Source organism: Ipomoea triloba, chromosome 9 (assembly GCF_003576645.1).
Source record: "Ipomoea triloba cultivar NCNSP0323 chromosome 9, ASM357664v1".
Classification (NCBI taxonomy): domain Eukaryota; kingdom Viridiplantae; phylum Streptophyta; class Magnoliopsida; order Solanales; family Convolvulaceae; genus Ipomoea; species Ipomoea triloba.
Window position 1 is genome coordinate 6,378,738 of NC_044924.1, and position 12,666 is coordinate 6,391,403.

General features: G+C 33.5%; 1 protein-coding gene across 2 annotated transcripts; it reads left to right on the plus strand.

Annotated features, from left to right (window-relative positions):
- The first annotated feature begins 2,907 nt into the window (after positions 1–2,907).
- On the plus strand, positions 2,908–7,003 carry LOC116030412 (dnaJ protein ERDJ3A). 2 transcript variants are annotated; one of them, XM_031272658.1, is made up of 7 exons: positions 2,908–3,101; positions 4,091–4,146; positions 4,303–4,376; positions 4,755–5,275; positions 5,387–5,728; positions 5,855–6,193; positions 6,312–7,003. In XM_031272658.1, the coding sequence occupies exons 1-7, from the start codon at positions 3,012–3,014 to the stop codon at positions 6,588–6,590; spliced, it is 1,701 nt and encodes a 566-aa protein (XP_031128518.1). In that variant the 5' UTR covers positions 2,908–3,011; the 3' UTR covers positions 6,591–7,003. The 2 variants fall into 2 exon arrangements, with proteins under 2 accessions (XP_031128518.1, XP_031128517.1); XM_031272657.1 differs by having other exon boundaries at positions 2,909–3,101; positions 6,303–7,003.
- The last annotated feature ends 5,663 nt before the right edge of the window (positions 7,004–12,666 follow it).

The following is a 12,666-nucleotide window of genomic DNA, read 5'->3' on the forward strand; positions in this document are numbered from 1 at the left end:
TTTTTTTTTTTTTGGGTAAAGAGCACATCACTCACGCGACAGTTAATTGATTATTCAATACCTGGTTCCTTCCAAGTCAGCTTGAAGGAAACCAATCATCTCGTTAGATCTTCCATGACTCCAGTTTCCCAATTGCCCGTCTGCCTAAGATTGGCCAAGTAATATGCACACTTGCGAGAAAGTCACGCAATCAAAACCTTTTTCAATGAACTTACAATCCATGAGGGGGGGGGGGATATTATTCCCCTATGGAGCTCTATTGTTCACTATCTCCGCCATCGCTCTCGTATCCATTTCAATGAGAACCTGCCTAAAACCCTTTCCCTACCAAGTTGTAAACCCTCCATTATGGCCCACAGTTCGGCAGAGTAGTTATCAGTCTCCCCCTCCCCCACATTGATCGTGAACCCTATGATCCACTTGCCTTAGTGGTCCCAAAATAGACCACCCGCACTTGCAAGCCCAATAAAGGCCTTTATAGCCCTATATGTATTGAGTTTCATCGATCCCTCCCCATGTGGTGGCCAACGGCCAACCTACCCACAAGGACTTACACCTCCTTTAATTATGTCCCTTTTGTCAAAATCCACACAACTTTCTTCAAAAGCTATTGTTGACTCCACCACCTTCATATGGTTAGGTAAAATCCCTTTAAAGCAATACTATAGTTTATTACCGAAATGGTTCCTCGACTATTGCGAAATTATCAAATTGGTAGTTAATTTTAACCAATTTGGTTCGCGCACTGGGTCCGGTCGCCACTCCGGTGGCCTCCTGTCGATTGGGAATCTATTCGGTGGGAATTAAAGCTCTTGTTGAGAGAAATTTTACACTGCTATTGCCAAGATCAACAGACTGTCGGTGTGGTATCAAATTTGTCAAAAAGCTGTCAGGAAACGTCAGGAAATTTTTTGAAAATTTTTGCCTAGTAGAGATGATCCCACCAAGAATGAGTTTAGAGGTTTAGGATGATGATTGCGTTTGTTTGGTGCATTGTATTTTTAAAACAAAATTAAAAAAAATAAAATTGAGTTGCCTGTGACAAGGTAAGTTTTTTTTTTTTTCTTAATTATTTTTTGTGTGTGTCAATCTTGTGGTCTTTTTTTTTTTTTCGTGGTTGGGTAGGAATGTAGGGTTTTTAATGCATAGTGTGTACTTGTTTGGGCCGATGTGTGCATTGTTTAGGTGACTTATATGCATTTGGTTGTGCCTTTGTGTGCATTCTTATGGTGCTGAGTTCCGATGGAGTGGTTATGTATTAATGTATTATACAATGTATGGGTCATCGATAGAGTTGTTGGTATGTGGTTGGTGGTTCGTGTGCAGCTATTTGGTATGTTGTGTGCATTGCAGGGGTGGAGGGTTTTCCCAGCTAGGGTGTAGTGTGGTTTGTGTTTCTTACATGTGGTGTATGCATTTGTTTGGTGTGATGTGTGCATTGTTGAGCAATGGTGGATTTTGGGGAGTTGCTTTGTAGACTTTGTGGTGTTTCTTATTTGTATCTTGTCATTGTTTTTATTTTTTCAGCCCCTGGAGCTTAATTGGGCACAATTGACCGATGTGTTATGGATATTTTGCCCGGTGGAACGAAGTATTGATCACCAACTTTGCATGAGTTTATAAAGCCTTGGAACAATATACGTTTTATATTATTTAGAGCATAGGGTCTCTGTATATAGACATTATGAATAATGTGCACTCCTTTGTACTGTTGTATGCATTTTAGACCCACTGTGAGAAATTGATCAAATAGCAATGGATTAACATATTTCAATACTTTGGGTGTTTTTTAAGTGGAGGTGACAATGCAACACATGAATGCACGTAAATGAAACAACATAAAAACAACAAAACACATGTCTAAAATATGACAAAATGCATGAATAAATGCATGACATCCCAGGTGTAATGTACAAAACGACCACGTGATGCACACAACTGAAACAACCTATATATGCACAACACAAGCGCACTGCGCACACGATAAAGCATAAAAGTGCACACACCACACTATCATCGACGTGATGACATACAGAACAAATCACAGTCAACTATTGAAATAAGTATTGCGAAAAAACCCCCCAAAATAAGTAAATAGCAATTAAATCTATATAGGCTTGTGTGCATAACATAAATATATTCTACCATAGTCATGACGTATCTTATTATACCATAAATACATTCTTAAAATTATGCATAACATCTTAATCAAATAATTTCATTATTTACCTCAAAAAAAAATAATTTCATTATTTAAATCCCTATTCAAATTATGTGTTTGCCCTATTAATTAATTCCCTATTAATTAATCTTTATATTTTTGAAATAATCTCATCCATCAAATCACATGGTGCAGGGCTTATGTGTTTGACTATTTGTTCCCTTTCACATGCCGCGAGGCTCAAGATCTTGGTGGATGTCCCCGCGAATATCTGGGATATGATATGGAAGAACCAATGCGATGTGAAATTTCGTCGAAGAATCATTTATCAGAATGGAGCCACACCATCTTAGGCTACCTGGGTTAACCCCTATTTTTATCAAAAAAATCATTTTATATATTACTCGCAAATCATACTATTAATTGGTCAAAATAACTATTATATTAATTATCAGCAATATACTAATACAATTAGCTATCAAATATTACTCAGCAACTAATTTCCAAACAATAACCGCTTAATTAAAATATTCACAAATACATGAAAGAATTGTTTGACCATTTTTTTTAAAAAAAAAATATTCGTATATTTTAAATATATTCGAATGTTTTTAACGCATCACACAAAATAAATTCTAAAATCCTATTGGTCCAAAGTCGTGGAACCCTTTTGACCTGCCACGTATACACAGAATCATCTAGAAGTTGTCTACCAGCGAAATATATAATTGCGACCCCATTCTCCGTTAATTGTCTGTGAAACTTTACACTTCAGAAATTCGCCGGGAACTACAATTGGAGCAAGGAGGAGGATCGGAATCATTGCAGTGACTGCTTATTAGACCAGGCCATGAGGACGCGATTGATATCAGCTGCAATTCTATTTGCATTTGCATTATCTCTGTTTAGCATAGAATCAAAAACCCTTGATCCTTACAAGGCAAGTCACTTTGACCTATCCCTGTTTTTGTGTTTTCCTCTATTGCATTTTATATTGCCTTTATTCCTATGAATGGCGTTTGTTTAGTTTAATTACCGAATTTCTTTTGTTGCTGGTGCGCAAAGGAGAAAATTCTGTCTCTTAACTGACGGTATAGGAACTTTTTAGAGAGAAAATCGAAGAATATATGTATCATTTTCAGTAATATATGCTTGTACGGTGGAATTTATGTTTATATTTTATGTAGACACTAGGTGATGCGATTGTATTGAATAGTATATTGTACAGGAATTGCATATCTGTTCCAGGAGAGAAGAAATTAGTAACTTTGTTTAAATTCCTGGAGGAAAATTTGCTTTACATATTGCTATCTCAATATTTATCATTTTAATTTCATGAATTTGCTTTACTGAAATAGGAAAAAATTGAATGATTGAGGGGGTTGGGGGTGCTAATGCCTTGTCTCATTGCAACCGAATTGATTCTGCAACAATCTTGTTTTGTACTGTGTTAGTGTGACCAATAGCGGCTTCAGAAGGAATAATAATTTTGGAAGAACTAGCAAGAATAATGCTCTGTCTAAGATTTCATGTTCATTTCTACATTCTGAATTGATATGCTTCAATATTTTAATTGGCAAAAAACAATGCTTTTTTGCATAATTGGTTTTTAATGAATTTAAAATAAAGATACTTCAACAAAAGACATGTAGAACAAACATAATTCATTAATGCAGATGGATGTGTTCGCAGTCATAGGAATATAGGATTACTCATAGCTGAAAACCTTTTCCTCATTATCCAGGGGTGTGACTAATCAGGCATAGACCATGATCCTTTTCTGATATGAAATTCCTATACCTGCAAAGTATTAATTATATAAATTTCTTAGTAATTGTTATGGAGTACTACTCATACTAATAGTATCATTGCTGAGTTCAGTATTTACATCTCCTTGCTTATTTTTTTTTTCTTTTTATTTTGTATTAGGTGCTTGGGGTTGACAAAAATGCAAGTCAACGGGAGATTCAGAAAGCTTTCCATAAGTATGTGCTTTTTGTGCTTCCTTCTTTCTTATTATTGAGCTCCTTTTATTTTCTTTCAGTTTATGTATCCTATATAAGGGAATATACCTGAATGTTATTTTCTTTCAGTTTTTGTTTCTGTGACTAGCTTTAATCATTTTTATTTTTTTTTGGCAGGCTTTCCCTGAAATATCACCCAGATAAAAACAAAGAAAAGGGGGCACAAGAGAAGTTTTCTGAGATTAATAATGGTACATTGGCATTTAATATATTCTATCTGAACAACTTTCCCACAGCCAAAAGAGGGATTTGTTGAAAAAATTCATATAGTTGGTATTATTTAAGTTTTCTATTAATTGAATCAATTTGGATATTTATGATGCTGATGATTCTTTGACTTGCTTAAGAACTAAAATCCTTCTGTTGCTATTTTTAGGAATATTAGCATTAACCTCATACCATCTCTTATCTTCTATCTATTTGAATTTATATCTTCATCTCTAGGCCACGCATCTCTTTCTTCTCTTATTTTTTTCCTAGCAAATATGATAAACCCTATAAATTGTCAATTTCCTTTTATTTTTTTTTGGTTGAGATGCTGATTTGTGGTTTCTATTCAATCATTTCAGCATATGATATTCTTTCCGATGAAGAGAAGAGGAAGAACTATGACCTCTATGGAGATGAGAAGGGAGCTCCTGGGTTTGCTGGTGGAAGTGGTGGAGACCAAGGTGGATATACATACTTCACAAGTGGACCAGGACAAAATGGGTTTAATTTCAAGCCTGGCAGTTGGCAAAATATGGGTGGACAAGGAGGTTCAAAATCATTTTCGTTTTCTTTTGGTGGTGCTGGTAACCAAGGCTCCTCCTTTGGTTTTGGTTTGGATGATATGTTCTCCAACTTCTTTGGAGGTGGCATGGGAGGTGGAAGTCACTCTGGTGGTTTTAGTAGTTCAGGGAGGTCTCAGTCTGGAACAAGGAGTACTGTGAAGAGTATCCCTTCTATAAATTCAGAAACATACAGGAACGAGATAGCTGATAAAGGCATAACTTGGCTCTTATTATCTTATACATCAAATGTAAAAGATGTTGAATCTTATGAATCTATTATAGGCGAAGTTGCCAGCTCACTACAAGGAGTGCTGAAGGTACTTTTCTTTCTCTCTCTCTTTTTTTGGTGAAGGGGAGGTTTAGTTATCTCCTTGACAGTGTATGCCTATTATTTGGTATCTTTACTAAAATGATTTGTCTAATAACAGGTAGGAAAGGTAAATTGCAAAACTGATGCATCTCTTTGCAAGGAGCTTGGCATACATCCTCGCAATGCACCAAAACTGTTTATTTATTCCTTTAAATCATTGGAAAGCGGTTCCATGTTAGAGTACCATGGTGATTTAGATGTTAAAAGCTTGAAAAGTTTCTGTCAAGAGCATCTGCCCAGATTCTCAAAACGTGTCAACTTGAATCACTTTAATTTTGCTTCTGAGGCTGCTGGAGGTTTACCAAAAGTGATACTCCTCTCCACAAAAAAAGACACTCCGGTTATTTGGAGGGCTCTTAGTGGCTTGTATAGAAAACGTATTGTTTTCTATGATGCAGAGGTAATGACATTATACTATATATTGTGATAATCTTTGATCAAGTTGTACAAGAATTCTTCAACTTCATTGAATTGCACAAAAAATTGAAATGTAATGAGTAGTAACAGATCTCTTAATTTTGAACAGATTCATGATGTTTCTGATCCAGCTGTGAAAAAGTTAGGGGTTGATGCTCTTCCAGCAGTTGTTGGTTGGCTGTCAAATGGGGAGAAGCATATTTTGAAGACTGGGATTTCTGTAAAAGACCTGAAATCTGCTATTCAAGATTTAAGTGGTTTACTAGAGAATTTTGAGAGGAAGAACAAGAAGGCGAGGCCATCACAAGCTGAATCAGAGTTTAAACAAATTCCGCTTCTCACAGGATCAAACATGGATGATATTTGCGGGGAGAATTCTCCTGTCTGCATAATTGGTGTTTTCAGGTCCTCCAAATCAAGGGCTAAGCTCGAAAAGATTCTCTTGTCGGTAAGCCCCTCTTTCAGTCTTTTTAGTGCAATTTACTCTCCGAATATAATATAAGATTTAAATGATGACCATAGAATAATATTATATAATATTTGTTTATCCTTTTAAGGTCTCCCAGAAATCTTTAGTGAGACGGCAGAACAGTCCAAATGGTCCAAGAGATTCAATTTCCTATGCTCTTCTGGATGCTGCCAAGCAGGAGTCATTTTTAAAGGCATTTGACAAATCAGGCTTTAAATCCACAGATTGTCTATTGCTTGCCTACAAACCACGTAAAGGAAAGTTTGCAGTGCTTAAAGATGAAGTGACGGAAGAGGACGCAGAGAAATTTATAGGTGCTATACTTAGCGGGGACATTCATTTCTCCAAGACCAAACAAAATCCTTCAGCTCGATAACCCACCCACCCAACTAATTACAAGCCATATAGTGATTTAACTACATCCTGCCCTGCTGTTCTATTAACCATTTCTTCATCCCCGCAAGCTAAGCTGATTAGATGGCGCCATTATCGGGATTTCATTTTTCACTTAAAATCCGTGTAATTTAGCGGGTCGAGAAAGGTAAATATATCAATAGTGAGTATATGAAGTTCTCCGTTTAGTCATGGGAAATGAGATGTGCGTTTAGTAGTAAACTTTACTGTGGATCCCCCCAGATTGTTGCTCAAAGCTCAATTTTAATTTTTAAAACCGCACCGCAGTTTGGGGGAACATGCGGCAGTATGCGGAACGTGCATTGCGCCCAATTCTGTCCTTGTCGTTTTTGCATTTAGTCTTTATTATGTACGGAGAACTTAACGTGCATGCAACACACCCGCCTAGTCGGTGCAGTCGCCCACTGCATTGTAGAATCAAGAAACATGAAAATGAAAAAGAAGCAAGAACGGTGCTTAATTGTTTATTGCATTACACATCAACATTAGCCATTTAGTCCACAAGTGATTAGTTCAATAAAAATATAAGACAAAATATTAACTAAAAAAATATGAGATATTATTAATATCTATTTAAAAAGAAAAAGAAAAACTTCTCAATTAATTAACGCGTACAAATCTGGCTCATATCAAGTTATCAACTACGATGCAAAAACCCCAAAACCGCTGTTCATTGTCGACGTCACCACCATCGTAACTCTATCATTCCAACTTCCACTTCCCTTAAAAATATTAATATGAAATTAGTCTAAATTGTAAATCTAAGAGATTTTAATTTAAGTTGTCATTGTCTGAAAATGTGTTAGGGGTAAAGTTTAACTTAAAATCTTAATAGATAAAAAATTATAAGCCATTAGGCAGCTCCCTTAAATGCAAGAATCTTTAAAAAATTACAAATAATTTGAATTATATAATTTTGGATAAAATTCACTCAAATAATATGGATTGTATATTTTTTTTAAATCTAATTACAAATTTTCTCGATTAGTAAACTACAACCATACACCATACATCTAGAGAACAATTTTGAGTTGACAAATACTCTTTATGATTTTTAAGGTAATTATACTCCCAAAATTCGAACACGTGATTTTGATTCAATTTTATTATTTTTTGGCTAACTAAAATAATTTTAGAATACTTCAATATCATGTATCAACTATATATACGTTTTGTTAATATTATACATCAATAGTATAATATTGAGTTAATTCCATTTTTTGTCCTAGATTTATATGTGGTATTCCATTTTTAGTCTTTTTTTTTTATTAAAACATCCACATTTGATTCTAGTATTATTGTGGCATGACTATTCTTGATCCTCCGTCAACAAAATTGTTGAAATGTCGTTAAATACAATGTTTTTTCGATCATTTTTATACAAAGTAAGTTGACTCCGCTATATTTTTATGTATATATATATTTTTTGAAAAAGATCTGTAATTGAAGACCGAAATGCATTTGTATTTAACGACATTACAACTATTTTGTTAATAGAGGACCAAAAATAGTCTTGTCACAATAATACTAGGACCAAATATGAACGTTTTAATAAAAAAAAAAAGACTAAAACTAGACTATCACATATAAATCTAGGACAAAAAATGAAATTAACTCGTATAATATTTATCTTCTCAAGATAATAATTACTCAGAGTATCTCATCAGGGTTTTTACAAATTTATAGACTGAATTGGAGGAGAGGAGGGAGAGGATAAATGAATTTCTCCAAAACAATTTTTTGTGAGATTTACAAGAAGGAGAAAAATACATATACTTTCTATAGGTGCACGTAAAACACTGATTTTTTTATTTTTTACTTTTTTGTATTTATTTTTTCCCCTTCCACTATCTTATTTCATTTTTTAAAATTTGTATAAAAGTAAAAACCATAACTCTTAGGAATGCTCTCAATAGTTTTTTTGAGTTCTACTGAACTGTTTAGCTACTTAGAACTCAACTGTTTAGCTACTTTCTTTCTCAACCTACTGAAGCACAAAGAGTCAACAGATGTCTCCACTGAGGCTCGAATCCACTCCCTTCCACATGGGAATGTACACCGGATGCCGCTTGACCACAAGGCCTTTGGCGCTCTCAATAGTTAACACTGCTAAAAATTAATATGTTTACTTGTAAACTAAACATATTTAGCTTATACTCTCCACCCTTTAAAAACATTTATACTTTAACCCTGCAGTTGCTGCCATGCCATTTACTTTCTCAGACCAATTTCATCTCCGATCCATGTCATTATCTTCTTTCCATTGCAAACCACTACCGTCATTATCTTATTGTCTCTCCACTGTCATAGCTCATCATCTTTGACTTCATTATTTTTATATATTTGTGTATACCGACCTAGCTTCTTCTTCTTTTTACTTTATTTTTATTTTATATTCTCTAAGACGGCGTAGATATTTTATTAAATTAACATTGTAATTATTTTAAGAAAATTAAAAATTAACTTTAAGACGGCGAAGATACATTCCGTTAAATTAGTTCTGCTATTACTTGAAGAAATTTTTTTTAAAAATAACTTTTTGACGGCGTAGTGGATATATTACATAAATTAATTATTTGGAGAAAATAAAAAAATTAACTTTAAGACGGCGTAGTAGATATATATTCACTTTATTAATACTGTGTAATTATTTGAAGAAAAAGAAATTTACTTTAAGACGGCGCAGATATATTCCAGTAAATAAATTAATATTATTTTTTGAACAATTAGGAAACCCACAGCTAGTCGGTTGTCCGCTAGTATTTGAAAGTGTAATTATGTTCGACTGACATCCGCGAAGGGTCAAGTCTAATTAATAGTTAAGAGATTATCAGCTGAAAGTTTATGATTAAATTGAGCATTGTCTCTTAAAAATATGATGATATAAGAAAGTAAAGTTTTTGTTGAGAGTTATAGTTTTTCATATAGTGATAAAGATTTGATTTTAACAAATTGTATAATCAGGTTGACAAGGAGAATTGTAGGGTAAAGGCTAAAAGATCAAGTCTGGCTATTATTGATGGTTAGAAAATTGTTGAGGAAGCCTAAATGACCAAGTCTAGCACCTTGCCAAATTGGTTACGTTCTTTGCTAGAAGCTATATTAGTCGTAAAATATTGACCACGCATATTTCTTTTAGTGACGAGAGAAACATGCCGTTACTACCTGAGAATATGCACTTATAAATCCTACCTTGTAACCTTAATCAATAAATAATGACCACAGTGAAATAACTTAATCTAAACTATTTATAATTGATCTACTCAAACAAAAAAAATCAATAAATCACTCCAATTAAAAATAAAATATATAACCTTATGATTCCCACAACATATAATTTTTGAATCCTCATTCAGTGTATAGTTTGTGCATGAGCTGTTGGGTGGGTGGTCACATGAATATTCTGTCACGTGCCGAGCGAGGGTAGATGTACAGTGTGGTTTTTTGCATGCAGGACACGTGTGGGTCCCATGCCCGCATATGCATATTCACTGGACACATGCCTTTTTCTCGGCGATCGCCTGCGGTTTCAAGCCTTCAAAATCAAGCCAAGCCTTAAGGTCACAGATTCGATGAATTCGTCGGTCATTGTTCCTTTGACGGTCGGCCCGCGCATCTGCGACCAATGCGCCTTTGCCCACTTTCTGTCTGCGCCAACTAGGAACAACCACGCTGCAGCAATCTACAAATATAGGAATCTCAGAACCCGGTTTATGATACATCACTCTGGGAAAATTGACAGAAATGTCAAAGTTTAAATTAGTGGGTAACTCTTAAAAATTTGACTAAATAGTTATTTGGAGAGAATATGATATTAAGCCTGGTACAGGATGATAGAGAAATCGACAAAAATGTGAAAGTTTTTAAATCAATTGATAAAAATATGACATTTTGAAAGAAGTGACAAAAAAATGAAAAACGTGTTTGAAAAATGCGTGCGGGATTAGAAATGCATTTCTCAAACTCGTTTGACCTTTTTTTTTTTTTTTGTTGAAATATATAGATCAAACGCGTTTGAAAAATAAAATCTCGCCTGGGCTGTTGGGTCGTCTTCTCCAAACGCATTTTTCAAATGCGTTTGATCTACGTATTTCGAAAAAAAAAAAAAAAGGTCAAACGAGTTTGAAAAATGAGTTTCTAATGCCACACGCGTTTCCCATACACGTTTTTCACTTTTTGACACTTTTCTCAAAATGTCATATTTTTGTCAATTGATTTAAAAACTTTCACATTTTTGTCGATTTCTCTATCACCCTGTACCAGGCTTAATATCATATTCTCTCCAAATAACTATTTAGTCAAATTTTTAAGAGTTACGCACTAATTTAGTATCAAATTAAAGTTTGAAACGTTTTAAAAACATGATTTGAAAGTCCACATATTTTTGGCTTAATAGATAGTAATTGATGTGTGTGTGTGTTTTTTTTTTTTTTTTTGAAGAGGATGTGTGTGTTTTTTTTTATTGATAATATCACATTACATTAAACATTACATAATATTTACAAATAAATATACACCACCAGTATATATTTCTTTTACCAAAATATTGTATAATGGGAAACAAATGAGATATTTATGAGAATTTAATTTTTTTTTTATTGAAATGGAATGGAAATACAAATCAAATTTGATTTCTTTCCCTGGTTGAACAAATGAACAGTGAATTATAGTGGTATGGTATATGCTAATGTTTTTTGAAAATAAAATAAAATGAAATGAAAATTGTGCGACGCGGTGACGGCGGTGTGTAAATTAAACTAGCGCATCCATTTCCGGTTCAAATCAATGGTTTTTGACTTCCAAGCAAGCAAATTACCTTTCCATCAAAATATAAAATATTACTCATATCTTCTAAAGTAGGGTAAAGTATTATTTTTTTTGTTATAAATAACAAAGACTTTATTCTTAATTAGTATTACATTTTCTAATATAAGTATTACATATTCATATTGACCTGACTCAACCCGACTCACAGATAAGGGTATGTGAGACGGCCTTACACAAGTGTGACATTTTTAACAAAGATTAACTATAATAATCTTACTGAAATTCAAATTTTAACAAATAAAAGTTGAAAAAGAATATCTTTATTTACTCTTCACACATGTTTTCTATTTGTCAATTTTTCTTTCAAAGTATTTTTTTATTTGACAGTTGAAACAAAGTACAAATATATATAGCTAGTAGATTTAGAAGTCTTTGGGTTCATTGTATGATTGTATGATTCAAATTATGAGCAAACTCACAATTAATGTCAAAATGTGTTACATGTAATTCTTAACGAGTGTTTGGTTGTAAATTAATACTCTTGTCTTATTTGATAAATTTGATTCAATTAATAAAATTTGACTAAAATTTTTCACAATCCATTTTTTAAATAAGTATTAATATATAAAAGTTATATATTTACATATCACATCAAAATTATTATTTGTTCTTCTTGATCATTTTATGTGTTTGATTCGATTAACGAGACTTCACTTATTTTTAATTTAACTTTTATAGTATTAAGCTTAGTATTAGGATAAAAAATTTATATATTTTGCAAGAACAAATTAAAGGAGTATTTTTTTTTATTTAAAAAGTGAGAGAGTTTAAAATACCAAAAAGTGGTCCAAACAAGGGGCCAACCAGCTTCAAAGGAACCAACGTGGATCCCTTACGCATGTCTACTGATGACAATGTGACACTATTCCACTCTAACAACCGTCATACAAAAATACAAAATTACCTCAACAATTGTGACGTAACATGACGTCTTACGTTAATATATATATAATATGCAGGGTGTTAACGAACCGAACATAAACGAACAAAGGTTGTTTGTGTTCGATTGTTAAGGTTTTTGGAGTGTTCGTGTTTGTGTTCGTTTGTTAAGATTTTTGAAAATCATGTTCGTATTCGTTTGTTAAGTGTTCATTAGTGTTTGTTAACGTTTGCGAACACGTTTATGAACGTGTTTGTTAACAAGCACGTTCATGAATATGGTCGTAAACGTTAACAAACACGTTTGTGAACACTTAATAACCAAACACCTA